The following is a 27,190-nucleotide window of genomic DNA, read 5'->3' as shown; positions in this document are numbered from 1 at the left end:
GGTTGACCTTGCTCAGTTTAGTCTACACAAACTGGCAAAGGCTCTTCAGGGTTTCAGACAGGGGACAATCCCAGTCCTACCTTGACACATGTGCTCTCCCAATGACCTATGTCCCTTCCTCTGCTTGATGCAGCAAGCAATCCTGGGACACCAATGGAAACAGACCCCAAAGAGGTCATGGAGAAACTAAAAGGGTTTACAACGGGGGGACAACAATCCCTCACACCATCCAGCAAGGTAGTGGCATTGGTTCCCATTAGAACTGCATGGTAAATATATATTAGACGCAATTAAGAGGCCTAATGTGGGCACTCAAAACAGGTTCCTATTAGGGAACCCAGCAGACACAATGCTATCCATGGCCGCAGCTTCTACACATTCCTGGAACCGGTATCACTGACCAAAAATAGACATCACCTGCATTCATCTTTTTCAGAACGAAAGGGATCGCGAGGAAGGGTATGCAGTAGCAAAGGATGATTTTTCAGGGATCAATATGAACGCCAAAAAATCCCACTTTATTTTCATGGCAATCAACATTGCTGTTGGAGGCTATAAGGGATATTGCAATTATTGCATTGTCTGCCTGCCACTGTCTGTAGGCAAGCTGTTATTGAGTCTAACTCTTGAACAAGAGACATACATTCTAGCCCTGTAGTCTATTAAAACACTGTGTTTCTCTTGCAGCCTCTTCACTTCCCCATTCAATGCTATTACTTAGTGAAAGCCTCACCCTCCCCAACTATGTGTTTTTAATATCCGCTGCACCGGTTTGGAGCTATGAAGAGTGAAAAACTGAAGAAAGTTTGAATTCAAACACCTCACACAAAGTGGTGATCAAATAAGACGAACAGTAAATGTGTAACTTTGAAATGAAGCCCTGCATGCACTGATATGATGGTAATACACCAGGGATGCTGAACTGAGGGCAGAATTCCCTGTGACTTACTCCTCAGGGAGTCACATACTAGGAGCGGAGTTGGTAGTGGCCAGGGATAAAAGGGGGCAAGGCAACCCCTTTTCTCCCCAATATCCCTCTTCTCTCTCTCTCTCTCTCTCTCTCTCTCTCTCTCTCCCTCCCTCCCTCCCTCCCTGCCCCCCATTCTGCTATCCCAAGTAAAGTTGTCCCTCACCACATGTGACAGTAGTCTCTCATTACACACAACCTGCTCAGACAGAATATATGTGACCTGCTGCGCTGCCTAAACCCCTTTGCCGTTCATGTGATTTCTCAGGGGAAGTGTGCATTTTCAGAGGCCAGAAAAATGTGCTGCAGCGCACTCATTTCTTTAATGTGTGATTACAGGAACAGTTCTAAGAATTAACATGCCGTGTCTGTAATTAATGCTTGTTCCCTTCTTATAGCTATGAGGGGGTGTCCAGTACTATTTTCTGCCTGCTGAGTCTAAAAGCTGAAGTGACTTACTTTAAAATGCAGTGCTTACCTGCTCAAAGCTTCCAATACACTGCAGCAAGTCATGTGTCTCTGGAGAGTAAATAGCACGCTATGTAAATTAGGATTTTAATACAATGAAATGGATTTTAACCAAGTCTCACCATCACCAGATTCTGTAGCAAAATCCAGGTGGCCTTATTAAAAGAGATGTTTATAGAGGTAGCTTGGAATTATTCGTCCCAAAAATGGAAATGAGGCAGTGCAAGTTTCAGTAGAGTTTTGCTGCAGCATCATACACCCCTGGGGGAAACACAATCTTAGGCACTACATGCCTCCACACACTTGTGTCTTCTGTGTCACTTCTGTTGTATGACACAGCTTGCAAACATTAATTCCTGTCAAACAGTGTTTAAAACATGAATTTATATCCCAAAAGCAAATTCTGCCTTATGTTATACCCCCAAATGATTCATGCAGTAACGCAGAATTTCCTCAGTTTCTGCTCTGAACCATGGGCGCAGGTGCCATGGCATTTCCCTTGTATGGCGGGCCTCCAAGTATCCCACTGGCACTTGCTGAATAAATCACCACCATTTCCTCTGTATTAAGATTAATGTTTTGCCCTGTTGAGGCCACCAGAACCTAAATTTTCGCTGCAAGTGTTCTGTGCTGGCAGGTGGAATATGGAAATCTGCATATTCATGCTTAGGCCTCTGCATCAGATATTCAGTAGGTGATCGAGGGCATCCCAAGAACTCGTCACCTTGAGATAAGCACTATGGACTACATGACATTTGCAAGTTGATAAGAGTTAAAAAGTCGGATAATGCAATTCTCTTTTCAGAAGCAGCTCTGTGCATTAATTCAGACATCAGGCCACACTCCTCTAAGCAAGACACTGGGCTTCCTCTGTAAACAGCTGCTAGTTGTTGTCATTAACTCACTTGGGACTCCATGCAGTTGTAATGTCTCTCTCACGTGAATGAGGAACAGGAAGCATAATCTACTTAAATCTTTTCCCAGAGGTGTGAGGGGATCCATCTTAATAACTCTGGAGTATGACAAGGGTGATGGGTGTTATTGTTGACCAATGGCTTTTTTAGACATCCTTCTTCTGGGCCTTGAGAATGTCATGAGACCAAATGCTCTAATATTCCTCTTCTCCCCTTCCCACCCCTCATTGTTTAGGTTTTTTATGTCAGTTAGTAGGGAGTGCCTGGCACTGCCCAGGATTTGTTTGTTTTTTTAGAAACCAAAAAATATTGTGATTTTTAAGTGGATTGTGTGTTTTGTGAGCTTGGGCCACTCACATAAAATACTGGGCAATTCAAAATGGCATCTTCATTCGAAGTGGAACCTGGTATCCAGACATTGATGAAGGCTGCTACCACAATCTCAGGAACCCTCATGCTGTGTGTGGCAATGGTATCTTAATGGTATCTTAAGAGGTGGCCAAATCTATGCCAAAAAAACCACTGACACCAAGGTCAAATTTCAAGTCCACCATCTTGATTCAAAATGACACCTAGCACCCAAACATCAACTTATACCCCCCCACCTGCAACTCAGGAACCCTCACGCCAAGTTCAGCAAAACTATCTTGAGAGGTGGCCAAGACTATGCAAAAAAAAATAGCATAGTCACCAAAGTCATGTTTTAGTCTGCCATCTTGATTCAAAATGGTAACCTTCACCTAAATGTCAATGAGGAATGCCATCTCTACCTCAGGGATAATAATAATTTATTTATACCCCGCCCATCTGGCTGGGCTAAAAGATATTATTTTCTTTAAATGGACAGTGTAATTTGAGAGTATCACACTAAGAATCAGGTTAAGTCATGCCAGAGCCACATTTTAGTCTGCCTTCCTGACTATTGGGAATGTTTAAGTGATAAGGAAATAACGTTAGTGGCATTTAGAGAAGCTCTGTGACAAAATTAAGAAATATTGTAAAAAAGTAAAATAAAAGAAGGAGGAGGACATAAAGGCAATATAAAAATTTGGAAATGTGTACTTAAAGAAATTAAATACGAATGATTGGCAGAAAAGCCGAAGGAAGTCAAAAATTGAAAAGTTTAATAGAAACTGTAATGTGGAATGATTATATGTTTGCATGGAAAATTAATAAAATATGATTATAAAAAAGAAAAAAAAGAAAATGGTGCCTAGAATCTCAATGCTGACAAAGACCACAGCTCCCATCTTGGGAACCCTTGTGCTAAGTTCGAAGATACCAATAAAGTGAGTCATGACAAAGTCACATTTCAGTTTGCCATCTTAATTTAATATGGTGCCTGGCATCCAAATATCAATATAGACACCACCTCACAAACTGTCTTCTGCACCTGACTCTGGTTCGTAGGTATTGAGGCTCTAGCAAAAAACAAAGTACACCCAACAAGCCTGAAGTCTATGTTAGGCTTTCAGGGAGCTTGTATTTTTCAAGTCCCAGGTAGGAACATTTGTATCTCCATATATAGCTTTTCTCCATGAAAAAGTGTGAAGGTAAGAATCTAGTTCACTGTCAGCTTACAGAACAAGTAAGCCTAGTTCCACCAAAAGCTCTCTGACCACTGGTATTGGTCAAGGAGAGCAATTTACTTCATACATTCTGTTTTTGATCACTTATAGTCATTACAATGCAGATCAACTGCTAGGACTGGCATTTGCAACCGTTAACCCTATGGCTGGAATATACACCGTATTTTTCTGTGTATAAGTCGCCCCATGTATAAGGCGACCCCTATTTTTTTAACCCAAAATTAAGAAAATGCACTATGCTTTATCTGTGTATAAGATGTCCCCTTATTTTAAACGTCAAAAAATTAGGAAAAAATATAGTCACTGCCATTTACTTTCATTAAAAACCCCCTGCAAATTCCTCTAACATTATATCCAGGAATTTCAAGTAAGTTAGATACAATTTTAACGTTAAACTGAATGAGTATATTATTATTTTTTTCATTTTAAAAGACCCAGACAGAAAGAGCAAAGAGGAAAAAGCAAAAACCTCTGGCCAAATTCATCAAGACTAGTATGCTACCAAAGGAACACACTTTATGAATGCTGGGATATGACTCAAGGGATAGATTCATACTACATTGTTTGCAAAAAGACTTCACAGAAGGTGCTACAAGCCAGTCTAGGCAATAAAAAAAACCCCTCTATTCATTTGTTTTACACCCAAGGTCACAGAAACGGATGAGCACATGTTACGAGGTCAGGAAAGTTGACACACATTTCTGGAAAGGAAATCTGTCTGCTTCTCCTGTGAAGCTCATAACAAGCAATAAGAATCAGACACAACTACTGAAGCTTGCCGTTCGACATGTGCAAGAGCACACATCCACAACCTGTAAAGTCAAAAATTAATTTTGTTGAAGGCATCGACGCAATTGCAGCTTTGGAATCCAGTTTCTGAATTACTGAAAAACAGATAAACAGGATCACATCAAGCCGGAAATGATCTGATGTGGGTTCCAGCTGAAGAGGGCATCAATTATTCTTGTAGGTATACAGGAGATAAAAGTGAACAAGCTGTTAAAAGGACTGCAGTGGCAGTAATGGCTTTCCTCCCGTCATCATGTGCATATGCACTGTTGCTGAGAGCTGCTCTGAGCGATGAAACATTTTCTGTCTCTGCAGTCTTAGTCACTCAGCCCACTTCTGCAATGCCCCTGTGAAGGAACTCATCAACATTTTGTGTATGAAATTGTTCACATCTAACACATTTTAGCTATCTTACTGTTGAAGCAGAATGCAAGCCAGAGGTGTCACTGGTACTACCTTGTTCTGTTTGCTTGGATAAGTTTCACACCGTTTCCTTCTCCAATGGTAACAGAAGGCTTGAGGAAGTGTGTACAATCATATTTCTTTTGGATCCTTGCCGATCATGGATGGTTCCGACTGTATGAGAAAAGAACTGGCCCTATGCAGAAGATTATAAAAGTGCCCTTAAGAGAGAAAGGTGCCATAATCTCTTAAGGAAGCAGCAATCAGGCTCATTTTAGATGCACTGCCCCACAATTAGTGAGGCAGCCACGCATAGCTGCATTCAAATATCATTAAAATAACAGTTTGTTTATTCATCCAAACCAAACTGCTCAAACACAATGGGTATCAAACCATGGTTTGAAGCTGGTTTGCAAAATACAGATTATGCTAACCATGGTTCACCGTTGTGTCAAAAATCACAAGCCATTGATAGTTCACAGTTAAGATTATTACACAACCTCAAGAAACTGCTGCCCCATGGAGACAAGAGATGAAGTAAATTGATAAGCAGTTGTGAGAGGAACACACAACCAGGGTGTGCCTGCTATACATCTGAAAGCTCAAACTATGGTGTGATTCTGGGTGGCACAAACCTTAGTTTTGCACAATATCTGGACTGACATGGCAAAATAAGAAGGGACTTCAAAGCACTTTAAACTATGTGCCAGCCATACTTACTATCCCTAAATTCAAGAATCAAAACTCATTTATACCCGACTTGGAACATATAATCAGATTCTGCAGTTACAAATTATTCACTTTGTAAAGGCCTAAGGGAACATAAGCTCTGGGATTCATGTACTATATTCAGATTGAATGACTCTGGGGTGTTAAAACCAATGTGCAAGAAATTACAAGACTACCACTTTTATCTAAAGTGTTTTTCTCTCTCTCCTCTTCTTTCCCTGATCTTCAGAGCTGAATAATTATCAGGGTTTTTTTAGATTTTCCATTTAGCCTTCAGGGCAATATTTATTAGTGAGATAGTCCCTTGAGTTCTTCCATTAAATTTTCCAGCAATCTCTGTAAATTGTAGAATTGTTGCTCATGTAGGCATTGAAAGACCACTTGCCTGCATTCCAGATAAACATGAGAACTATTTGACGTTTGTTAAAAAGATGCAGGACTTGTGTAAGGGTGCATTTTTCAAATTTTATAAGCTGCAAAACTGGCTTACCCTTGACCAGGGCAGCAGTGTCTACACAAAATCTAGCTCACTTTTACAAGCACCTGAAAAGCTCACCTTATGACATGACTATTGTAATTAATTTAACTTGATTTTCAACCATTCACTACCTGTTCTGGAGGTTTCACACAGTAACTGTGATGCCCAGAGAGCTGTTTCACTCACTGTAAAACGCTAGCATGCCCAGCAGGTTTCCCACACCAAGTTGGTGACTTTCCACCATATGCAGGGTTGTAGCATTGTTGGACTTAAGCTACAAGGCCTTGAACTCACATCACTGTCTAGTCATGAAGCTAATTGGATTTTCTTGGGCAAATCACTCTTTCACAGCCACTTTATTTTCTCCTTCTTTCAGGTCATACTGGGCATTCAGCTAAATGCTGAACTCTGCAAAAAGTGAGAGCTAGAAACCAAAGGGTGGTACCCTCCATTACAGTATTAGGAATGTATATGTTTTTGGAGCTGCTCTGATCACAAGAAGGGATTGCCATGACATTTTTCTTGGTTCCCCAATTACACAATACACTGCTTAACATGAACAGGCTATGATCACGTGTCAACAAAGTGGGAAATGAGTAGCCAGTTACAAACACAGAAACATTCTGCTCCCTATTGCTGCAACCATCTTGAGCCTACTGCCTTGCTGTTTTCCAGCTAGGAACAGACCAGGTGTTCCAAATGACCCACAGCCCTCAGATTCCCTGTACAGCTCACTCTCAGCTAGTGATTTTGTCTTATCCGCTTCACTGATAATGTGTGTAAGAATCAGCTTGACCCAACTTGGGCCCTGATGGGGTTTTGTATGCTAAGTCAAGCTCCTGACCCATAGATTGTAAACTATACACAGAGACAGGAAGCAATTACGCTACTAGAACAGAATTCTCTGATGAGCCACACTAAGCACATGAAGTGCAAGATGTTTGTAACCTTGTTGGCCCTGCAGACTGACACACATTTTAAGATGTAGCAAGCTTTTCTGAAGCAGCAGAGTTTTCCTTCAGGCCCTCTAGACACCAGCACTTTACAGTAATAAAATGTGAAAGCTTAACTCTGTATGCAGATAGATGTAACATTTCTGCAGCAGTGGGAAACACTACTGGGGGTACAAGACAACCCCATTTTGACAGCTAAGTATTGTTTCTGCTTTACCATCAATGCCACAGAGTAAGCTCAATAATGAGGTCTCATTCGTGTAGTAAACCAACCTGCTGCGTATCTGCAAGCTCAAATCTTGTTTTGGGTTCTCAGCTATCAGCATTCCATGCTCTTGACTGGCAATGACTACCCAGGATCTTAGAGATCTTCTACATCCCCGGCTACCTGGTGCCAAGGAGTGGGCTAGGCTAGAGACACTTCTGCACATGAAGCCTGTGTTCCACCATTGAGCTATAGCCCCTCCCTTCAGTTTTATATAAACTCAATTAACATGCAGCTCCTTGAACACTGTCAGAAGAGAAGGGTTTACCCTCCACATCCCACTCATTCTCAATGAAGTGGTCTTTGCAAGTTGACTTGTTTTTTTCCCTTCCTCCCACACAAGTTTTTCTTTTTCCCATTCAATACCCACACTTTTAAAATGCAATTGTTGGCAAACCAAAAATTCTCCATGCCAAGGCAATCTTGGCATCATTTTAAAGCTCAAAGCACAGATTTGGGACAATCTAAATCATTATGTTAATATGCACAAAAGCTAGGATACATATTAAAATACCTGAATGACTGGAGCACCTAAATCATATTTTCAGTCAAAGTAATTTGCCTTGGTCATATAAGTTCTAAGGTCAATATATCAGATATACTCATTTTGGATTAGAATACTGTGAGATGCAATACTGGTAAGTTGCTTCTAGACTGGAGAGAAGTAGCATACTTGGGAACAGATGCAGGTATCTGTGGCTTACCTATTTTGTGTCACTTCCTTGAATAACAAACTGAGAGACTAGACTGAACAGAGAGAGGGAGACGATAATGTTTCCTTGTGAAGACTGTGCAGAGCAAAATAGTGCCACCATCAACTGCTAAGTCATTTTGATGGAAGTGCTGAAGGTGGCGACCACAGACAAGGGAAACAAAAGAGGAGGGAGAATGTACAAAATGGCGTAAGCCACTTACAGGTCATTGAGAGTGCCCAATAAACCACCAGCAATAAACCACCAGCAAAAGGCACTCAAAGACATAAGCATAGTAGCACCCCATTCTTTTGATCAATCAACTTCAAATTGCATATCATGTTACACTGAGTGACATAACAGAACCCCACCTGTACATTTTTGTACATGCTTCAATGGATGTCACATGCAACAAAGCACCACAGCCTTAAAAGTGAGCAACAGAAGTATCCCCAAACCACATTTGGGGATATCCCCAAAGCACATTTAATTTAAATCTTCACACAAATAACTACCTACAGCTCTGCCATTGTAGGCTGACCTAAAGCCATTTCTCCCCAAATCAAGATAGAGAAGGCAGAGAACACACTAGGATTTGATGGCATGCTTTTCTGTCCTTTTGCTCATCATGCAAACTACTCCTGACCTTGTGCAATAATTGCTTCCTTTCCCATCACAAACGCTCCCTTCCATTGCTATTTACATTCTGAGCTGCAATCACCTTGATCACTCAACCATCAGTAACAAATGTCTCCCGAGACATAAAGCGATTAGTAGAACAATCCCCAGTTTTTGTTCATGATTAATAGCTAACACTGTCTGAGAATTCTCCAGACAAAATCACCCATGGAGAAACGGGAGTAGCGCCACAACCCCCGCCCTAGGAGATGCATACATTGAAAGTAAGGATGGAACTTCTAAATATGGTGTTCTAAAATTCTATTCTAAAATCTCCTGATTAAGGCAAAAATTATTGCATTTTAGACAGTTTTATTCCACCATTCATCTGACTTAGGGTGACCATGTGTTATCCTCACTGCTAGGTAGAAACTTTTTCTACTATCTATTCCGGAAACCCTCCAAACCATGGTTTATTAGAGCAGGCATGTCCAACCGGTTGAGAGCAATCTACTGGTTGATCTACCCGGAAAAAAGTAAAGCTCCACAACTTTGGCTTTCCAAAAAAGACTCAACAATTTATAGTGGGAGTAGATTGCAGCCTCTTGTAAATTGGACATGCCTAGTTTAGAGGATTCAAAATGAGCCATATATTCACACTGCCTTCACATCCATTGCTTCTCTCTCAGCTTTCCACTACAGTTTGAAGTGGGTTTCTGATTTTAGGTTTACAAGCATTAACCACACTTGGCTTATTTGGACATCAAAGCAAGCTATGTTCAGTGCTGAACCAAATACTGAGAAGCAAGCCTCACACAAGAGGAGAATAGTCAAGCACAGTCCTACACACTATAGCTTGGATAACTGCTTGGCTAATAATATTTTGCTACTTACACCCTGCACATCTGACTGGGTTGACCCAGCCACTCTAAGCAGCTTCCAACGGAATATAAAAAACACAGTGAAACATCAAACATAAAAAACTTTCCGATACAGGGCTGCCTTCAGATGTCTTCGGAAAGTTGTATAATTGCTTATCTCTTCGACATCTGATGGGAAGCTGTTCCACTCACTGGCCCAGTATCACTCAGTGTGTTTCATAGCTGAATGAAACTCCTCAGTCCCAAACCCTAATCCATAGTACTACTATGACCTCACTAGTGAATGTTTTGCTAAGAGACTTATCCCTCCATGGAGTGGAACAGTAGCTCCTGAGGGCACCCACTGAAAGGTGAGATGACTGCCATCATCCCCTACCATGGACCATTCCAGCTGGGGCTGATGGCAACCGCAGTCCAACAGCAACTGTAGGGCCACACAGACATCACTAATGTAGAGAGCTGACAAGTATTTATTGAATACTAATGGTAAAACATGAATGTGGATGAAATGAAAGAGACTGAGAACAAACGAAGAAACTCAAAGCATGCAGAAGTCCTGCTCCTAACCATGGAAAGTTCTGAAACACACCATGAAGGCCAACTTAGCTACCACCTTTTTATAGGAAGGTGGAGAGTCTCAGGATTCTCTTTAACCGAGACATCCAGATTCTGTGTTGTCTATTGTGATCAAAAGGCATATACATTTTGAGACGCCATGTCTACCAGGTATGTTACATCAAACAGCACACTTCAAATAAGAATCTCAGCTTTTTATCTAGCAAAGATGATGTCTAGCTTTGATATAACTCAGTTCTTGCTAAGTTTCACTGTAGAACTCTCTGTAAGTCAAAATCTCTTAGTACTGGGGAGCAAAAAGCCCTCCCTAAAAAAAGCCCATTCCTTTATTGGGTCTCATCTCAAGGCAGTTCACTTCATTATTAAAGCACACAATACAAAATCACAATTAAAAAACGTCAATTCTAAAATGGAAACAATCTCGTGCAAACATGGAGCCAAGCTTAGCAGCGCTAAATCTGATTGGAAAATCCTGTTGGAACAAAAATGCATATTTGTCTAAAGTCAACCAAGGATGGGTATGTGGGAAAGCCACAACTTGGACTGCTACAGAAAATATTATGGGTCAACGTTTGACGAAAAAGAAGTTTTAGGTTGGTAAAGAACAATAAATTAGGAGTCATTTACCCTGCTCATGCTGGTTGCCATTATACTAAATGAACCAGTTAAGTTATTGGCTTCTTGTTTTCTATGAGGCACCCTTGCATGGTCTGCCAATGATTAAAGATACAAATACCTTGTCAAAAGCCTCCATGTTCCTGACAAAGGCTACTTATCTCCTTCTGGTCTTAGAAACATTAGCAAAAGAAAAAGCTATCCAGAGCATACATGCCATATGCTTCTCAGTCATTTCTAAGTTGTCCCAGGGGTCATGGAATGGTTGCTAAGCAACTGCCCTTGTGGTCCCCTGTAGCTCTATCCTTACCATTCTGTCAGGGTTATGAAAAGAGCCTCTTGGATGGTTGCATCCAATGCTCTGCAACTCCACTCATGCAACAAGGCTCCTCTCCTCCACTAAGATGCTCCCAAAATCTGCTCCCAAGATCGCCCAACTTTCTGGAGGGGGTACAGAGGACTACTACAAGGTTGAGGAGGAAAGAGTTATGTTCTGCAAGTCTCTTGTGCTAGTAAAACAGGAACATTGGATACTGTCCTGAAATTTCATGACTACATAGTACATGTTAGAAGTAACAGAGAAGCATATGGCATCTATGTTCTAAAGAGGATAATCCCCCTCTCCTGCTTCCAGAATAATAATAATAATAATAATAATAATAATAATAATAATAATAATAATTTTTTATTTATACCCCGCCTTCCCCAGCCAAGGCTGTAGTTCCTGACAGAAAAAAAGACATTTGATAGGGTTCCCAAGGCATCTTTCAGTGGTAGCAAGCTGGGCAACAAGAGGCCAGTCACTGATACTACATGGCATAACAACGATCACTTCATTCAGATGTTACACCAAACCATAGTTTTATTTTTATGACTGAACCTGCATCAGATCACAAACCATGACTTGTGAGAAACTGGCAAACAAAGACACCAAACCACAGTTTGAAACTGGTTTGCAAACCATAAGCGAGCTGACTGTGGCTTGCTTTTTTTGTCTAAATTGACAAACCATTAACAAACCAGTGATAGTCATTGCTGTGAACCAAAAGGCTGCTGCTCACTTCATAAGAAGTGAACTTATGAAGCCACGTGCTGAGCAACTGGAAAACAAAACTACAAAAGTAGCTTGTCTTTCCTGTATTTTGGAGGTCAAACGACAGTGTGGATCCTTAGCTATGGTTAGTATAAACTATGTTTTTGGCACAATATCTGAATGAATCCAGTTTCTAGTGACCAGTTGAGTTGATGGTGTACAGAAGCAGTAAGTCTAAGAGCTGTTTACTGCACTATAAAGTAACATAAATGAAGTACAATTTACTTTACACACACACACACACACAAAGCACCATGAATGCTAGCAAATAATTGATGCTGCAAATTATGTGAGAAGGGTACCTTTTTTCCTGATGCTTTGTTGGCAGAGGTGTGGGGACAAAGGTTCTTCTAAAACAGGCTTGGCCAAACTTGGCCCTCCAGCTGTTTTGGGACTACAACTCCCATCATCCCTAGCTAACAGGACCAGTGGTCTGGGATGATGGGAATTGTAGTCCCAAAAATAGCTGGAGGGCCAAGTTTGGTCATGCCTGTTCTAAAACATATGTGGTGGACCTGCACCCAGGTCCACATTTTGGCTATTGGAAAAATATCTAAAATTACTAACCAACCAACCAACAAGGGCCCTAGAAGTAGCTCTGATAAGCTTGTTTATGGGTGAGGATGCAGAACTGCTAAATAAAAATATGATAGGATACCTTTTGGTTGCGATACAAACAACCGTTGCTAACTTCTGGAATGACCTAAAGGGGTCTACTTTGGTCCTGGTATAGTACCAAATAGCTGTAATTGAAAAATTTACATAAAAGTTACAGGCAGAGCTAGAAGGAAAAACACAAAGGTGCATTACTGGCTGTATTACTTCTTATTACTTTTACAAATAAATATGAAAAAGGGACGGTTCCTAAGGAGTTTGCTACTTTATGGAATTTGTAAACCCCAGTTCATATTAGACAGGCCTCATTCCTGGATAATTTTAAGCAGGCCTTAAAAACTTACTTCCATATTCTGGCCTAGTAATTTGGCCTCAGATGTAGGCCAATATTGTGGGTTGGGGTCTGGTGGCGGTACTTGCTGTATTATGCTAGATGATTTGGGGGCTTGCTGATTTTAACAATGTTGATTAATTATACTATCTTGAAATGATTATAGTGTTTTAAATGTTTTACTGTATTTTCCTATTCTATTTTGATTGTCAGACTGTAAACCACCATAGGAAGAATTACTGAAAGGCGGCAAATGAGTGTATTAAATAAATAATGTTTGCAATGTGGAGGACAAACAGCAAAGATATTCTATTTAAAGTGGCATTTCCAGTAGTCACCCATTTGTAATATAAGGATAATGCAACTACAGGGCCACTGAGTCACTGAATAGAGCTTACCCATGAATACACAGTAGTTAAATGCTGAAAGGCGTTTTTTTTGGGGGGGGGGGGTGTTTAGGAAACATGTCTAACCATAGTATCTGTTGCTACAAGTTCTTTCAAGGCTCTGGGTAGCCAATTAATTATGCTGCATATTGCCAATTTTAAAATGCTTAGTGAAGGAAAGCCAGCACAACTATTTACTAATTAACAAATTATTGTAATATGGTCAATTACCTGCGCTGACTAAATTTTCCTTCTCTCTATGTATGCGGAATTCAATTCCACATCAAACTCAACACAATATTATTTCATTAGCACTCTGGTTAATATTTGTTCCAGATACCATTTGTAAAAAGAATATATTTGTATAATTTTAACAATTAGGGACAGTCAGGGGGAAAAAAGAGAGCGCGTATGCCACATTATTATGTTAGAAATTAGTTTCCATGGAAGCCTAGAGCTACTCGATGAGCATATTAACACACTAATGGGAGTCAGTGATGGGAACAAATTACCCCTAATAATACTTAGCACATATACAGGAAGCAATGTCTTCAAATGCAGCACCAATATTAACTAATTAACCCATATAACTCCCCTTCCAGGTTGATCAGAATTACCAATATTTAACAAGAAGAGTAATGAGCAGCCAAGCTAGCCACAAAAGCCAACTGGTTGTCATCTTGAGGCAGATTCATAATGGAGTGTTATCATGCAGTGGCCTATGATGACTGTTGGGAAGGTTACAGCCACAACTACAGCCAATCCTCAGCCTGACTAACTAAAATGTATCTCCATAACTGGTCTTTTTTCAACATCCAGCACTGAAGAGCATAGAAGCAGCTGGTAGAATCTGATAAGGGGGCACAAATGTATCCTGGAAGCACAAGAGTTCCACTTCCAGGTTTCACAGCATGAAAATTGGTACCCAGTTAAAAGAATGTGAGATTTCAAGCAATGTCCTGCATGGTTTGTCTAAATAACACACACACACACACACCCTACTGTGGCCAATGCCAGTGGTTGGAACTTGTGTACTTGTGCTTCTGTTGTTCCAGAGTGAACAGGCTGCTATGTAGCTGATCCATGTTTCCATCCAGGAGCAGAATAGCCTGGCAGCAACAGAAGTTCCAAGTCCATAGGAGACCAGCAGCTCTGGGGCAAAAATTAAAGCTACAAATCTATAAACATCTATCTAGATGTCCCACTGACTTTAGCGGTACTTCCAAGTAGACATGTATAGGATTGTACTGTAAGAGCCCAATAGTAGCAGCTTTTCCAAGCAGGCCAGAGGCAGATATACCTGGCAACACTTAGACTAGTTTCTCTAAGTCCCCACACATTTTTCCTCAAGACACTCCAGCAGTTCTTGGGAGTCAAAGATGTATGTGTGCATAGCTTTATTCAAGCCCCAAAGAACAGCTTATATTCCAGAAAGGAGGGGATCTGTAGGCCAAGAAGCAGTGGGAGGATATTATAGAGAGACAAAATATAACGTGTCAAGGGCTGTGCCAGACAAGAGTAGCAGATGCAGTGCACGCAGCACTGAATGTTCTGTTGCCTGTACTTCAACATGCACCAGTGATATACCAACCACGGTGGTCAGACACGGAACTAATATGTTACAACCAAGATGAGATTTCCACAAAGAAGACCCCCAAACACATTTCTTGTGGCAAGAGCTTTTGCAGTGCTCTCATTTATGAAAAGTCTTGGCTTGCAGGCTTCTCAATCAAATCAGGAGCCTTGTGGCACCTTAAATGTTAACCATTCATTGTGGTGCCTCAGGAATTTGTAAGATCTATGAAGCTGTATCTTTAGTTGGCAGACAGCATAACAGGGCTTGAAGACCTTGACACAAGGGGGACCTTTTGTGTTATTTCTAAACCCAGTTAAAAGGTATATAAGATACCGATGACTGTACCCAGTAGCGATAATTACTGCTAATACAATATTCCTAGGGCTGCTTGCTAATTTAACACATTGGGAGAGAAATACCTGCTCTTAATTAAGTTCTAAATTAATAGAATCAAACTTGCCAATATATTCTAGTTCAATCATTTCAGGCTGAAGTCTCCCCAACAGGCAGAAGTCAAGAAATTGGAGAAAACACGCAAGGTCATAAAACTAAGAACAGCTTTAGGAACAGCACTGCAATATTCTTTGTTTTGCTGGTGCATTTCAAGCAAGATGTTTCTACTTTGCTGCACTGATTTTAATAGCAGATAGGGCTTGTTGAACATTACCAATTTGCACTTATCTACACCGTGCTTCTCATCTCTGAAAAATGGATTAAACTGGTATGTCAACAGAAAGTCCTTCTAATTCAACAAAAATATGCTACAAATATCAGTCACAGTAAACACTTTTTATTGTTATTTTTTTATCTTGACACTGTATTATTAGCACTGTTGCTTATGGTTCTTCAAGAGTCTTCATCATCACAATAATGATAGTCACTGCAATGCATTTCTCTTGACAAGCACCTGAACACCCAATAAGACAGTGCCACTGAAATTATACAGCCTGTGATACTGACTGCTATAGAGGCCAGTCCAGATTTTTTTTAAAAAAGGAAACAAATTCTTTTTGGATTTCTTACACGAAGAGTGCATGATAGGGACTGTCATTCAACTGAAAGTGTTAACTTGGGCATCTGACTTTTCGTTGACGGATTGCTTGATTAAATTTAAATGCACTTACAAAATGCGAAGCCAACAAAGGTATTCTTGATTAATCATGAATGAAGATGACACTTCCGTGATAAAACTTGCAAGACAAGTTACCACTTTGTGTTGAAAGGCCAACTTAATGAATTCCTTGTTCGTCAAATTGGGAACATGAAACGCTCTTGCATTAAAACATCAGTGGCAAAAGGGCTTCCAAGACAAAAACAAACAACTTCAGGGCAGAACCAAGTACTGCAAAGGATCCTGATTTAAAGGAAATATTGACATTGATTTCAGCTGAGAACTGTCAGCCTCAGTTGCTTCTGCCACCTGAAAAGCGAACTCTCTGCTTAGTTTTGTATATAAATGGAAAGAAAAGGGCTCTTGGGGTTAAGTCTCTTATGAACAACAGGTATACGTTGTAAAGAAAGAAGGAAAAGAGTAATGATAATCCTTTGAAAAACCATCTGAGGTGGAAATGGGAAGAGTGTCCTTATGAATACTACTGGCACTGAGGGAATCACCATGTATTTACAGCTGCAAACTTTCATCTATTCAGTTGGCATGATCAACCAACCAAAGTAAGGCTTCCCTCCCACATCAATTAATTCAAGGAGCCAAGTACATCACTGAGGAAAACACACGCACACACACACACCTCTGCACAGACTCCTAACTTTGAAGAAGCAGCTAAAACAGGCACACAAATGAGTCCTCAGAAGTCACTAGCTCACCTGCCAACATACCACGGTACTTTATTGTTTATTTGCAGAACCAGTTCTCTGCCTTTGGACAGGTGGTCTCATGGGGGCTTCCAAAACAATAAAAATAAGAGGATCAACATATCAAATTAAAACTATGAAAGAATGAGAAAGGCAACACACACAAAAACAACAATTTGGGTGGGTGCTAAAACTAGGAGAAGGATCCAATAAAAGCCAGTGAAAACTGGGTGGGCTTTGCCTAGCACCTAAATGTGAACAATGGAGATGACAGGCAAGCACAAGAGAATTCAAGAATTTGGGAGCCACCACAGAAAAGGCCATCTCTCATGTAGCCAGCTGCCAAACACTTTGAAACAAACTGGAAGCCACATGTAGATCAGTCAGATTGTTATTTGCCAGCCTGAATTAGAAATGATCGTTGTTTTTAATTGTTAGTTTATTAGGGTTTATTAAAATCTTCACATTTTTACAATCATATTCATTGCTCACTTATGCCACCTTTTCATAGTTAAACCATGCTCAAGGTGGCTTACACCATGAAGATTTATATAATTTCAAAAATATAACAAAAGTAATCCTAAGCAATAAATAAATAATCAGGAATTATGCAATAAAATTAAACAATTCCCATATAAGTCAAGATACGGTCTATCATCAACCATACAAAAAATTAAATACCAAGTAACAGCAGAAATTAAGCATCTCCAAAATGAAAACTTGACACCCCCCAAAAAACCCTAAACAATTCTGCACCTCTAGGCACCCTGAGCAGCAGGCATGGGTGTAGCCGTGGGGGCAGGGGGGCAGCTACCCCCTCCAGATCAAGTAAAACAATAGAAATACTTAACTAACTGACCAATCACATCGGTTCTGCCCCTCTAACAAAGTCCTCCCCGCCCCCCAACAAAACTCCTGGCTGCACCCATGGCAGCAGGAACTGCAGGACTCACAGCAAAGATGGCCTCTAGCTTCTCCATCAGCCTTAGTTTTTGTAGCTGGAGTCAGTCAGGGCCCTGTCCTCACAGGCCAGGTGGAAAAAGGCTAGCAAGGCAGGAACTGATTCTTGCAGGACTGACAGCAGTGACATAGTTCTGTCTCGCCCTCCCCACTAAGACTCTACCATTTGTGATCCCATTTTTCAGTGAACTGAAAAGCTCATTGTTTTCTGTAAATAAAGTCAGGTTAGATGAATTTGCAGCTCCTGTGCCCTTGAGAATGCAGTCCTATACTCATGACCCAGGGAGTAAACCCCGCTGAGCTCAACAGCACTTGCTTCTGAGTAAATATAAATAGAATTGAACTATGATAATTGTACTGTTAGAATCAATTTGTAAATCATCAAAGGAGTGGGACCCTCACATTTCTGAAATCTAACCTGCATCTACCAACAACTTCCATACCATCTTAGTCAAGTGTTTCACAATCTCCAAAATAAAAATCCTAACACTGCATCACACATCCATGATGCAACAGTTAGACAATATAAAAATACTATGGAGAACTCTGGATTACAGTTGAAAAATTAACTCATCTGCTCCTATCACTGGATGCACCATAACATCCCTTGCTGGTTATGTAACTTTCCACATAGCATTCTCCACTAGTTTTCAAAGCATGGAGGAATCTTTTAAGGTCAAATCCACCTCTGTGATCCTACACAAAGCCAATAACCATTTCTGACATTTTAGATAATGTTGAGAGCTATTGTTGACAATATTCATTCTCCTTAAGCAGTTAACTTATTTCACTGCCTGTCTATTCTTACTCTTCAGGATGCATAACCTAAATCTTTCCTTTATCCAGAACTTATCCCTGACACACCTGGGTTCAAATTCTAATTAAGTAAAAAATTTGCTTTGTGCCTTGAGCTTATTACTACTTTACAGCCACTGTGGCTTTATTAGAAAATGTGATTTAGGATGCTATCCTATATACACTTACCTGAGAATCGCCTTCACTGAACTCAGTGAAGCATACTTCCAAGAAGGCATGCACAGAATTGCACTGCACAAGTGACCTACTTCGTAGGCAAGCACACCACTTTACAAATTACGGAGAATAACTATGGTAACAGCACAGTTTTTCCTACACTTTTAACTCACAGGATCTATTAATGGAATTCTGTTTTTCTTCCTTACTTCTTAGTCTGGGGATGAGGAACTGTAGTCTTTCAGGTGTTGTTTGACTCCAAATCCCAGCAGCCCCCAGACAGCATAGTCAACAGTCAGTAATTTTAGTTCAACAAAGTAAAGAGGGCCACAAGGTTCCCATTCTTCTCTTGCCCCATTAACCTAGGCATTCTAGTTAGTCTGCCTCAGCTCCTGACCATTATTACCTTAAACCCACAACTGGAAAAGATGGTGATCAACACAAAATAAAGACAGTCTGACAGTCATTGCTATGACAACCATTCATACAAATCAAAGTTATTATTCACTTTCACACTCATGATGTCCATCTCCTGATGAAAAATGTGTTCTCCAGCTTATGGCCACACTCAGCTAAATACAGTCTGACTTTTACTGAAAGCCAGAAAACTAAGTCTTCCATTTATTACAGCAGGAAAAGGGAAATCTCTAAATTAAATCACAACTTTTTGGTTGCATCAAGGTAACCCATGAAAGGTTTATAAAGAAATCTACAATAAAATATTTTAATTGTACTATTATCACAATTTGTCAAAACCCTTTATTAGTTTACCCAGTCATTAGTGTTGAAAGCTTGCTTGATACTTTTAACAGATATACATTGACTAATATAATGGTTTTTAGCCCGCATTTTAAACCAGACCATTCTTGTAAAGGGGTTATTAAGGTGGAAGGCATTGTTGTAAACTGTGTTCACTTCTCAATTTCCCGTATTTTCCCGTGTATAAGACGATATTTTCCCCCAAATTTTTGAAGTTAAAAATTGGGGGTCATCTTATAGATGGAATGCTGCAATTAAATATATGAATAAATACACACTGCCATCCATATTCTTTCCCCACAGCTTCCCCTCACTATTGGCCTCACGACGAACCCTGGTCTGGTACTCCCCCCCCCAGCAGCCCCCACTCCGGACATTGTCCCTTCTACCGGTTCCCTCAGCCGCCCCCTGGCTACCCAGACCCCCCATTCCCCAACACACTCACTCATGCAGCTCTGGCAGTCGCAGCTCCTTGATCAGCGTTCGCATCTGCCACCGCTCGTGGAGTAAACAGGGTACATACCATAAATACTAATACAAAAGTGCAACACACAGGCAGGAGAGCAGGAGCTGCAGCTACAGTGGAGTTACACTGAGCTGACAGGAGCAGCTGCCATTACACAGCTTGCCTCACTGTTTGATGTTTAAATATACAGTACTAAATATACTGGTGTTTTGAATATTTAATAAAATATCAAAGTTGTTCTGTTTGGTGTTTAAAATATTTATTTCTTAATTTGGGGCTCAGAAAATAGAGGTCGACTTATACATGGGGGTGTCTTATACACGAAAAAATACGGTAGTATCTTTTAATGTTTTCCTAACTATGGTCGCTTTGTACTTTTTTACTTAATGGGAAAGTGGTCATTAGATATTCTCCCTATATCTTCTGTATGAAGAGGCTACCATACAAGCTCTAAGTCAGTCACTCAAGAAGACTGGCACTGCCACTGGAATCCGTCTGTAGCCAATGATATCTACTTGCATGTTTCACGTTCAAAATGTAACACTTCTTTTAAAATCGTTGTGATAGTTTACAGAACTTTAGGTTCTTCCAGGCCAGAACCTGCCGCTCTATCATTCACTTTGTTTTTCAGCTTTGAGTCTCAGGAGTCAACTTCCTTCCTAGCACTCAGTCGGCTTTCCAAAAGTGTGTTCATAGTTCTGAGATTCAGTGGGTAAGTTCACATGACCATTTCAAGATGGCAGCTGAAATGTTTGAAGACATTACCTACGGCTGCTCCAGCAAATCTCAAAACATGTCAACATCACAATCACTACTTGAAAAATCACAGAAACATACACAAGGAGGCAAGCAATTTATCACCTTGCAGAACATGTCAAAGTTTGGGGAAACACTCTCCCCACACACCCAGCAATTGTAATAGCTTCATTACATCAGCCATCACCTCAAATGGCTGTATGAATTCACTCAAATAGAAAAATAAGGAAATTGTGGGCACAGGAATACCATCACTCCTCTTGGCATTTAAAGAGAAGCAAACATCAACTTCTTACCTCTTTTGCATTGTGCCATGCCATTTTTTCCTTCTTGTCTGTACTACTCAGCTGCTTTTATTTCTTCAGCGAGGGAAGTTTGGTTGCCTGTGTATCCTTGTGAAGTTTCTGTACTTTGCTTCTGTGTTTATCTTTGGTGAGTGGCCTGTAGGGTTGAGGGGAAAACTCTACTATCTCCCCTCACTTTGAGAGACAAAGCAACTACGTCAGAAGAATCTAATAAGAGCACAGCAGAACCACAAGAGAACACCCTCAGTTCCTTTACAGATGTTCTGTCATATCAGGGGCTCAAGAAGCAAGACAACAAGTTGCTGTTCAATTGGTGAGGTGGGAGATTATCATCACTGAGGGAGGAAGGGAGTCTGCTGGAAGAATGGATGCAAGCAAGCTATGACATTAAACTAAAGTTGAAAGGTTCTTCAGGAGTCATTTTAGCTAACTCTTATAAACCATCCTGACATACACACAGACTCATGTTCCAGGATTCCAGATTCTACTTTCCTTGGAACCATTCCACTCCTCAGTTTATTTTCTACTGAGATACTTCAAGAACTTAAAACTAAAATCTGCTGTGCTGCAACCAGGACTTACTGTGTTTTGTCATCCTCAGAGAGAGGTTAAAAAAACCTCTGAATAAACATTTCAAAACAAAGTCCCCCCCCCCCCCGCTGAAAAATTCATAACTGTCAAGTTCTACTTCAAGTACATTCTGTTTTTGAAGAAGAAAGCCAAGAATAAGAAGGCTGCAGTTTAGTGCCTTCTTCTTTTTAAAGCATTTTATATGCTACATCGGACAAATAGCCGGAAGCTTAATTGGCAGAAGGTGTCCTCCAGCATAAAACAACTTCAAGGCCTGACTCCAAGCAGGAGAACACACAATAATTATGGAAGTGACTGAGCACTAAGGCTCCTCAAAGTCAGATTCTAAGCTTTTGGGTTAAATATTTTTTCCTGTAGAAGTAGCAGTCATATTCAGCAGTTCAATTAGCTTCTCCAACTACATGAATCTCAAGCCAAGAACACACTAGGATAATGCCCTTTTAGTGAGACTATATGCAAACACTCAATGCATATTTCCACATGGTGAAAACAAAAGACCAACAAAAGCAAGAAGCAATAAAGGGGGAAAGAATCCTGTGCATAAATAACATGCTACTTTAAACTAAAGCTGCAATCCTAAGCAAACTTGGAAAGCAAACTCCATGGCCTGGTTCACATGACATGTTAAGCCAAGCCTTGGCTTAGCAAGACTGCGCAAGCCTTGGAATAACCTAGCCATTATGTTTTTGCACCTGTAACCCAGGTTCCAGGAGCCATGTGGCAAATATCCCAGTTTCTAACACTGCTTCCAATGTTACAATTCTATGATCTTAACTACATTGCTTGACTGTAGCTTGCCCTTATGCCAGTATGCAAGCAGAAAGACACACAGTGGAAATGGAAATGGTATTAACCATAGACTAAGGCAGAGTTGTTTAAACTGTGGTCACCAACATGGTGCCCAAAGATCTCCATGTAATAGCAATTGGACCCGCGCCAGTAGCAAAACACACCTGAGGAAATTCGAACACTCACTACAATGTCCTCCCTAGGAGCTTGAACACTTGTGTGGCATAGCTTAGCTAGGAGGGTCTAAGTAGCCATACAGACAGGACTGTACTATAAGTCACTCAATGCTTGTCTAGTTGCAGATCACCCACTTGGGCACATGGCAATAAGTGATAGTCTTCCCCACCCATGCCACAATTTTTTGTTGGACAAGAAGAGGAGAGAACAATTGTTCCAGATCATTTCCTAAATTGCCAGTTGTAAACCTCAGAACCTGCAAGAATTTGGGGTAGGGAGGGGGAAAGGCTTGAATATACTTAATATTGCACTCAGTGTGCAATCCTGTAAATGAAAAGTTACAAATACATACACATTTGAGGATTTTTTTATAGCAACAATTTAATTTGTTTTACTGCCTTGCAAACAGGACCTGCACCACTGTACAAGATGCAGCAAGAGTATCAAATATGTATTAAATTATAAAAAGCTAAATCTGTTACAAAATGATGCCAAGCTAATACAGGTATATAAATTCAAAACAGTACAATTCAGAAGTAGCATTTAATTGTATACATTGTTGGAGCGAAATTGGCTGAACAAACCTAAGCTCAGCATAAGAGTAGCAAAGGAAATCAGGGGCTAGACAAAGAAGATAGAGAATAATAAGGATAATCTGCAATAGCATTGTGTAATTTAACCTTATTATGTAATATTCACCTCATTTCAGAAAGGGCAAGACTGCAATAAAAGGGTTCTGAGAAGAGCGACAGGACTTGCATGTCTGAGAACAGATCTTGAACAATCCTAAAAACAAAAGGCCACAGTGGGAATTTTGCACATGGAAAAGGTAGAAGATGTTCCCTTTCAAGAAGAGAGATCAGTAGCAAATATTAATATTGGGATAGGGTATTGATTCCTGGTTCAGAGTACAGGAGAATCTTTTTAACAAAAGCTGCAGAACCTGGCAGGCATTGAAACATACAGGATGAAAGAACAGCATGGAGGACTGTAAAATAGCCATTACAGAAGACTATCTGAGTCATACAGATGATAGTGGGTGCCCTATGTTGAAAAACAGCACCATTCCATCATGCATCAAGTAGCTCCACTTTCACCAACCTTTTTATAAAAAAATACCTCTGCCAGAATTTGATGGAAGGAACTGAAAGCCCAGATAAATCCAACTCCTATCCTACGTAGTAATAGGATCCAACCCATCAATCACCCCCCACCCCAAAATACCAAACTGACCCATATCCAGAAGCATTTCACAAGTTGGAAACTGGAGGAGCAAACTTACATCATTCTGACTCTTTCAAGAAGGCTTAACCCACCTTCTCTCAAAACCAAACTATACTAGTACTATATTCTACAAGCAAAAGTGAATCTTTTCTTGGGGGGGGGGGGGAATCCAGTTGGGTAACAAAATGTTCAGATCTATGTAGTTATGTTTTTATAAGGAAAAATAAACTTTTATTTTATTATTAGTTCTACCACCATACAAATAGGGCAACCTGTCTACACTTGGGAGATCTAGAACAGGAAAATCAGTTCCCACATGCAATAGGAAAAGGAGAGTCGGGAAGCAGTAATAAGGCTAAACAGTATAATCCAGGTCCAGGAGACACATCAAACTGTGATACTAAAAGAGGGTGGGAAGTAAATACCAACCACTTGGAAATGATTAAACAAAATCCTTTTTCAATTAAGACTTTCTGCAAAGCTCTGGAAGCTGACTGGAAGAGTGTGTACTCTTAGCAGGAAACCATAATTAATATAACACTTCCTGTTGGACATATGCACATTTGTGTTAAGTTAACCTAATAAAGTAACATTGCAAGCAATAACCACAGGCTCTTTCTTTGCCCAAAAGTTTCAGTCTTTCTCTGTTGAAATTAATTTAGCATTATCCCAAACAGCAGATGAGATAGTAAAGCTGTATATAGACTGTGCCACTTCAGAATAGACACTCTTCCCTACACATACATACATACACACACAGTTTGAGCCTTCTCCCCAAATTTCTAGTTTTCCATCTACAGGACTCCTATTAAGGGACCCTTCCATCATGAAATCCCCCACCTGTGTGCGAGGGCATTGTTGCTTGAGTTTTTGTTTTTCCTTCAAGGCCAATAAAAGTGTGTCAGAAGCAAGAGGTCAGTGAAAACCAACCACCCAACTCTTTTTCCATGAATGGCACAGCATTTGTGTCCATCACACCAAGACAGTTGAGAGGGGAGTTGCAAATAAGGATTGGTGGGGAAGGGAGCAGGGGGAAATGGCAACACAACCACAATTATACATGTTGTTTGTTGTAGGCAAATTAATGCACTGCTATAATGTCACTCTGTTTCAGAAGTCCACATCTGACTGACTTGAGCAGGTGTAAGAAAATTAAGAACTTACCTAGGTTATGATTATTTGTCAGGGGAAAGAAGAAAGTCTAATTTAACAGGGTAAATGAAAAGAAGTATTTATGCAAGCATTCATGTTAAACAACCTTCTGACTTATTCATGTTAAGCCTCTTTAAAGAATCAATTAAGAGTTGTAAAAGCTTTTTTCCCACCACAGAAAAAAGCTCCACTTTAGCAGCTAGTGTTATTAAACCATTTGTGGTACTGCATCCATTTAAATTATACCATACCTAGATATTTCTGAATGTGCTGTCATAAAGCTTTCCCACTCAATGCCCAAAACTTCAAGGTTTCCTCTCTCTTTTTTCTCTCAGCACATTCAAGGAGAACTCATATTGTGCAAAGTGTACCTATGCATACAGAGATCTGAGAATTCTCAAGCTCATGATTTTAATACCACCCAGTCATATCCATATAATCATCCTCTATAAGGAATCCAAGTTACATTTCACTGTGAATGGATGAAGTCTGAGTTTAAACCATTTACTGCAAAACCTAAAATAATCTGGTATGTCAGACTAATGTGGATAGCCCAAACCATGTCTTCCAAGCACTAAAAATGGAAATGATTTATTATTGACAACAGACAGTTCAGATTCTTCTCTGGGATAACAGTAGGCATTTCAGAGTTGAGAGGAACCATAAGGGAAGTCTGCAAAATTCCAGTGGAAATGGAAAAACACTTTTAAAAAAATGTTTCTGTTTTGAAACGGTGGTAGGAAAAACACAAGAGAATTAAGGGAAGTGGAAAGGAAACAATGATAAGTGCATTGCACTGCAAGCAAGGTCACAGGAATTTGAACACCCATGTGAGCCTTAAGTGTCAACCCTCCATCCTTCCTCAACCCACCTCTGAAAAGGAAATATTTATACGTTACTGAGCTATATATACACACATCTTTCAAGTCATCTTATCTCCTAACTCTGTGACTTTCATTCTTTTCACAAAAATGAAGGCTGCAATCCTAAACACAATGACTAGGGAATGAGTCCCAATTTACTCAGCAAGACACACTTCAGAATAGCCACACCTAGAATTGCAAGATGTATAAGGTAGCAACCCAGCCTGTATGCACTTGGGAGAGAGTCCCAGTGGGGTTTATCCTTTGAGTAAACATGCAGAGGACCTGTCTGTGCTCATTTCACTCTTGAACCCATTTTCTGAGAGCAGGTTGTTCAGCAAACAGTATTTAGGCTGCTGTCCTTCCCTTGGGAGCAAGTCCCCCTGAACTCAACGGACTTGCTTCGGAGTAGAATAGGATTACACAGTTACATTCTATTTACCCCTGAAATATTGAACTACAGAAGAAGTCTTGTTTCACCACGGCACATTCAGTTCGTTGCTTTTATTTCTATTTAAAAAAGAAAAGGAGAAAGGAAATAGGTCGATTGATATTCTGCACAAAAATTTAGTTCAGAGCTAACCATTTGAACTAACCCAATCACTTCTCTCTCCCTCCTCACAGAGTAGGGGAATGACTTACACCTACCTACTGTAGAATCTCAAGAGAGACAGAGAGAGAAATAGTAACAGTGCTGCTCTACAGGACATATTGTATAATCATCCCAGAAACAGCAATGTAAAACATGCAGCCGGAGAACCTGAGCTCGGGACTGATAAAGGACCCGAGCGTTAAGTGGCGGTGGAGGCATAAATCAGCCGGCAACTAGCCTGCCTGCCTTGGAGCAGCCGGGTTTCCTCCAACTCACCAACAACCGGCCACGGGGTTCTCGCAAGAGTGGCAGGCAGGAAAGGAAAGGAAAGCAGCGCGAGCCTTTGCAAGCAGCGGCTCCTCTCGTGAGGTATTTGCACACACACACACACACACACACACACATACACAAACCCCGCCTGCCCGCCCGCCCGCCCGCTTTCCAAAGGCCGAAGAAGTTTTAACTTCTGCCACCTAAGCAATGTGAGCCTGCCGCTTTCACTTTGACAGGCGAGCTGTGTGCAAACACACAAGCACACACGGAGCCCGGCGCCTCCAGAATCACCAGTTCTCACCACCACCAGCAGAACCAGTGTACCAGCCCAAGTGCCCCGGACAGCTCGCCCCCGCCCTCCGCCGCCCCGCGCGTCCTTCACGAAACGCCCCTCGGCAGCAGAAACCGCTTCCCAGCAACAGCCACTTACCAAGAGGGCCAGCAGCAACATCCTCCCTGCGAAGCACTTCGTCCTCCCAAAGCTGCGCCCCGCCAGACCCATCACCGACTGCCGCTCGCGCTGGCAGAACGAGGAGCTGCTTGCTCTGGCGGCTGCTGCTGC

At 40.8% G+C, this 27,190-nt stretch overlaps 1 protein-coding gene across 3 annotated transcripts in view; it reads right to left on the bottom strand.

Annotated features, from left to right (window-relative positions):
- The window catches only part of PDIA5 (protein disulfide isomerase family A member 5), a 142,265-nt gene extending 115,075 nt beyond the window's left edge, over positions 1 to 27,190 (bottom strand). The window contains exon 1 of one of the 3 annotated variants that reach the window (XM_083744371.1): positions 27,059 to 27,190. In XM_083744371.1, the coding sequence (XP_083600497.1) occupies positions 27,059 to 27,130 (72 nt within the window). In that variant the 5' untranslated portion in view covers positions 27,131 to 27,190. Of the gene's footprint in view, positions 1 to 13,978; positions 14,115 to 14,358; positions 14,470 to 27,058 lie in introns of those variants that run through there. The other 2 variants (XM_083744370.1, XM_083744372.1) reach the window with 2 other exon arrangements.

Source organism: Podarcis gaigeae (genome assembly GCF_964106915.1).
Source record: "Podarcis gaigeae genome assembly, chromosome: 1".
Lineage (NCBI taxonomy): Eukaryota > Metazoa > Chordata > Lepidosauria > Squamata > Lacertidae > Podarcis > Podarcis gaigeae.
Note: the sequence above shows the minus strand (reverse complement) of the source record. Positions and strands in the feature narration are given on the sequence as shown.